The 5280-nt window shown below is 45.6% G+C and overlaps 2 protein-coding genes across 2 annotated transcripts; one reads left to right on the top strand and one right to left on the bottom strand.

Moving 5' to 3' along the window:
- Positions 1-125: 125 nt before the first annotated feature.
- Positions 126-2204, top strand: SARC_10352 (hypothetical protein; the record flags this gene model as incomplete). Its single annotated transcript, XM_014295607.1, has 5 exons — positions 126-140; positions 332-514; positions 937-1086; positions 1446-1508; positions 1649-2204. The coding sequence occupies 5 exons, from the start codon at positions 126-128 to the stop codon at positions 1814-1816; spliced, it is 579 nt and encodes a 192-aa protein (XP_014151082.1). The 3' UTR covers positions 1817-2204.
- Positions 2205-2728: 524 nt separating this feature from the next.
- On the bottom strand, positions 2729-4907 carry SARC_10351 (hypothetical protein). The gene is made up of 3 exons (XM_014295606.1): positions 4605-4907; positions 3883-4473; positions 2729-3531 (listed from the first exon to the last, which is right to left on the bottom strand). The coding sequence occupies exons 1-3, from the start codon at positions 4668-4670 to the stop codon at positions 2800-2802; spliced, it is 1389 nt and encodes a 462-aa protein (XP_014151081.1). The 5' UTR covers positions 4671-4907; the 3' UTR covers positions 2729-2799.
- Between the last annotated feature and the right edge of the window lie 373 nt (positions 4908-5280).

Raw genomic sequence — 5280 nt, 5'->3', positions numbered from 1 at the left:
AGTTAGTTAATTAATTAATTAATTAGTTAAGTTAGTTAGTTAGTTAGTTAGTTAGTATATATATATATATATATATATATATATATATATATATATATATATATATATGTGTGTGTGTTTCTATAATGATTGAGCTGGGGGTCGGTTGTGTGATCCAATAGACGCGGAACAGCTCCATTCAATAAACCCCAGGGATCGAGTTTTCACACCCTTGTCATTTATGTACTAACCCCGTGTCTATAGGCCAGTACTGAGATTGTGCATGGTTGTCACAGGAGAACTCTATGCGCGAGCTAAACTATCAAGTACACATCCTTTCTATCCGTTTCAGAATAACGTTTCAACGCTGACAGCTACTCTGAATGAGAGGGTTGAGGTCTACCAGGCCGCCTCGCTGCGATGCGCTGCTCTCGAAGAGGAGAATTCCACTCTGTCACGGGAGCTGCAGACGTCGCAGGTATCACTGGAAGACGCGCAATCGAAAATGGAGCGTGCACAGCAGGAACTATCGAAAGTATGCGTGCGGCATTCATTAGTATTTGATGTTTTTGCTGTAGCCCTTCGCGCATAACCTCTCTACCGGCCTTTGAGTGGCCTAGTTTGGCTGTCGATTAGGTGAAGCAAAGCTTTCGCCGTCAAACATCACGCGAAGATCCTCTCGCCCACGGCTGCTGTCACACCAGTAGTCGCGAGCGTTGCACGAATCTTCGATAGTCAACAAGCTATGCACGTGCCATCCGCGGTGTCACGTACTGTTATATAGAACTTTCCACTGCCAATAAGCGCCAGCACTGTGTCTTGCTGTGTCTGGCGCGCAATGCATCCACACGTAAGATACTTCACAGCCCCTACTTCATGCATATGAAGTATCGTAAGTGCGGACGTATTGCGTCCGTGTTGTGTGTTTTCTCAACCCTAGTCCATCGCCGTTCCCAGGTCCGACACGAGCTGGAGCAGCAGAAACCTGTCCTGGAGACCACCCGTAAAGCTGTGCGTGATCGCATGGGTTATCAAGAAAAGATGATGCTGGCGAAGTTTGAGAGCACCAAGAAACACGTGGAGAAGTTGGAGCGAGAACTGGAGCAGGTACGTGTGTGCGAGCCGTGCCTAGGGTTGGTTTCTCGACTGTCACGGTATTTCGGGGGCATTGGGGAGTGTCTTCGTAGGGTTTCTGTTCACACGTAAGTGTAAATCTTTCGGACCTCTGCTACCCGTGGGCATTGGGGAGCATGTACATAGCGTGTGTCGGGTACTGTTCATACGTAATTGTAAATCTGTCGGACCTCTGCTGCCCGTTACGTGCACGCACTTTCTTCAGCAGACAGACTGTGCCAGGAAGGAGCATCTAAACGCCACTCCCGCGACGATCTCTTGTGATTCATAGACGTATATGACCAGTATCCGCGCTCTAAACTAATATACGCACCATTATCTATCCTTTTCAGGTCAAGAAAGAGAGAGCAAATATCATCAAAGATAAGGGCGACGTTGTGACCAGTCTGTTAATAGTATGTAGGATCCTTAGTTTTCTCTATGTGATTTTTATAGTAATATTTTCGGCGTGTTCTGCCTCACTTTTGATGCGATGGTTTCCAGTTAGCAACGCCGCTCACAGACGGGGATACGTGTACCATAATCATTCATACAGGAGAAAGAGAAGTTAGAAACGGATCTCAAGCGCAGCAAGCACATGAGTGATGAGCTCATGGATCGTTGTGAAGCCCTCGAAAAAGTCGCCAAAAAGCCCTGGTACAAACGAATGGGCAAAGAAGAGAGCAATCTGCTCAACACAACCACCGAAAGTCTCTTCGGATGAGAAGACAACTGAGTCCTATCTTTCAATAACGCATCGGCTAAGGCCAGCGCATCTACGCAAAGACTACATACGGAAAAACTCACACTGAAGTAATCAGTCCTACGGTTGATATCTTGCGAATGCAATTTTTTTTACTTGCCCGCAACATACGTTTCCCCATATAGACAATTTCCCCCTTGTTGATCTTTTGGCAGCGTGATAGTTCCTACTATCTCGCATATAATGATTTGAGCTCGATATCTGGTACAATTTGGATTTGGGCGCAGGATACGCAGCTCGCACCAGCAACGTATACAAAACCAGGCAGCTCCAAGTCGTACAGAAATTCCACTACCAGCGCTCCAATAACTGGGCACATACTAAATACAAAATAAACCACCGATAGTCCATAATTGTCGCTATTGTGTCTCCGTCATGCGATTGGCTTATGCATATTCGTTATCTATTTGATCTGTACGACTCAGCATACAACTTAAAGTGGACCTCCAACTCAGGGGGCCATATACAGCAGAGACTACATAACATCGCAGGACAGTGATTGTGGAAGCAATGTTAGTTTGTGTATACGACTCCCGCATGGACGTGGAGCTGGAGGACCAATGCGGTGAGACGCACAACAGTCTCAGCCATATTCATTTTTGCAGCTATGTGGAACTCCACCTTGCACTATGTTTGTGTTCAGTATCCCCCTTTCGGTGCACCTCCAATTTAAGCCATCGTGCTAGTTAGTGTTCGCGACGCTCAGCAGTGAACCCAGCAACAACTCTTTCGTTATAGTATGTTCACCCACTTCAAGTTTGTGTCAACGACTCTCAGCAAAAATACTGTCCTTCAGGGATATTTCTCAACAACGTGTCTCAATTCCATGGGGTTTTATGCACGAAAGAATACAAAATGGAAAACTACAAGACCACAGGCCAGGGTGTACCCAGATTTTATTACGTTATGTGCTATCCTAATTATATTAGTCAATGGGTTGTAACTTAAGCGAAATTGGCCCATAGTGAGATACCGGTAGTGACCAGTCCAAAGATGGTGAAAGGCACACATAGTGTACGTGTCATGGACCAGCCGTTCTCCTCGAACATCTTGTAGTACAGAATGCCGGGGATGGTGAAACTCAAGTTCACGTTACCGATGGCACCGGTGATGGACAGCAGGATGTTGATATCAATGTTGAAGTAGGCGAAGAGGAAAGCAAGCAGGTTGAGGGCAGTTGCCGTGCAGTAGAAACCGATGTTACCGAGCTTGGTGTTAGTATCCGTAAATTCGAAACCCTGCTCCTTCTTTCCAGCATAGCCCATACATGTACCGATAGCGTGGATAAGAGAATCTCTTGCGGCGTGCATGAGAAGTGGGTACGACACAGTTACAACGAAAGCTGTGCCAAGACGTGCCAAAGAAGCGACGACGGAGATGGGGTAAGACATCAGAATGTTCGAGTTCACCAAGTTTCCATACGTGAAGTATCCACAGAAAGAAATGATAAGGTACAGCGAGGTGGTGAGCATCATGGTCGCCATCGCAGCGATGTCCATACGCTTAGCACTCTGTTCAGCCATGGCATTATAGATGTTGAACATAACGGGTCCACAGCAGAAGGCAAGGACAAACACGGGGAAGGCACGCATAATGGCCTGGAAGTCCCAGATGAAGGCTTCGGTGTTTCCTTTACAAGGCTCGGCAATACCATCACAGGGATCGAAGATGCCAACCTACATAGAAAAGAATAGTTGTTAGTTTATTCACGTACAAAATGTTTACGCATTGACTCCAGGAAATATTCTAAAAATATTCCTTCTTGCACTTAAAACCTTGTCATCGTTCCTACTCTGCAACGCCTCAAAATGGCTTAAATCACAGGGGTACAACGACCATTAGGTACAAATTACACAATGGCCCATGTTGCTTTCACGCACACACAGTACAACAGCGAGACACCGGTTCTATAGAGTTGTTGAAACAAAACTACCAGCTTAAATCGTGAACGACACATAAACTAAAAACTCGAAAGCCTGTTGAGTGGTAGCGCATAGCGAATATTATCGGACGCACGACAAACTTACAGAGTAAGCGAAGACGACGAAAGTGGTCCAAAACACGCAGCCAACAGCGACCAACGAAGTGTAAGCCAAGAACCATAGAGACTTCAACATAGATAGCGAGCCAGCCAGCAACCAGCAGAGAAGAAGCCAGAACCAGAACTCCAGGTACACGGGAGAGGATTCTGAATCCTCGTCAATGAACTGACGGATTACATCGGGAAGTAGACCGGCAGCAATGGTCATATATACAACACAAACCGCCCACATGGTGAAGAACACCAACAAATCGGCTACAAGAACCAACCAGGGGTATGTAACGTTCGCTGAGCCACCGAAAGAGGTCTGTCGTCCGCCGACACTATCCGCTACAGCGGACAACAAGTGGAGTCCGAACCAAGTGAATGTAGCACCGAAAAACATAAGGACTGCAGCAAGGACCCATCCGACTTGAGAGGTACTGAAAGGCAGCGATAAAATACCAGAACCGATAATTGTGTTGGTCATGTTCATGGTTGTTCCGAGCATACCACTTCCGTGTATTAGTTTCTCTTCGTACGTGTCGGAACCGGTGGACCCGATGGACATGGTGTCCCCGAGGTCGCCATCGCCACCCTACAAAAGAAGAAAGTAGAAATATGAATAAAATGAACAGAACAAGGCAACAATATTTCAAAAACACCAATAAAAGCTCTACTGAATGTTAGATAATCGCATTTGAAGGTAAGGTCGACGTTGATGTGTACCTTCTTTCCGTTGACGTCGGCATCAGTTTGTAGTTCAACAACAGACTCGTCGATTTTGACACTCATATTGGAAAGTTATGTATTCAGTGTTCTAAAACGTCTTTTGTTGTGACTTGTAGCTCTCGGGTTCTGTAAACATTTGCGTGTTCGTGTTCGCTATTTATCTCTGACTGTAAGGCTTGTCCCTGAACATAGTGACAATAGCATAGCCATAAAAATAACTATGTAAAAAAGCATGAAAATTGCAAGACAGGTTTATGTTGTCATTTCCAATTTTGTGGTTTTCCAAATATAGCAAAAGGCAACTCCATTTTGTTGTGCCGCGCAGGGATAGGTAGCCGGTATGTCCCTAAGTAGTAGTATGTACTGATTGTACTCCCCGACAAAAAATTTTAAAAGACGAAGAAAAAAAGCAATCAGCCCACTCTGCCCAGAGTTCCAGGCTCCAGAGTCCAGAGCCCAGCAGAGGGCAGACCGGCAGAGCCCATGGCCCCAAGAAGTGGCCCCGCCCAAGCCGAGAGGCCAGATTTTGACGCTTGACATTCTGAAATGTCCCCCGTCCCGGTTCTCCATCCATACCTCCTCTTTTTTCGTCATACATAGTAACATTTAGCTTGTTTTATATACATAGTAATATTTAGCTTGTTTTATATAAAAAACAAATATCATTGATTTT

Source organism: Sphaeroforma arctica (genome assembly GCF_001186125.1).
Source record: "Sphaeroforma arctica JP610 unplaced genomic scaffold supercont1.1217, whole genome shotgun sequence".
Lineage (NCBI taxonomy): Eukaryota > Ichthyosporea > Ichthyophonida > Sphaeroforma > Sphaeroforma arctica.
This window is presented reverse-complemented; position numbering and strand designations above follow the sequence as displayed.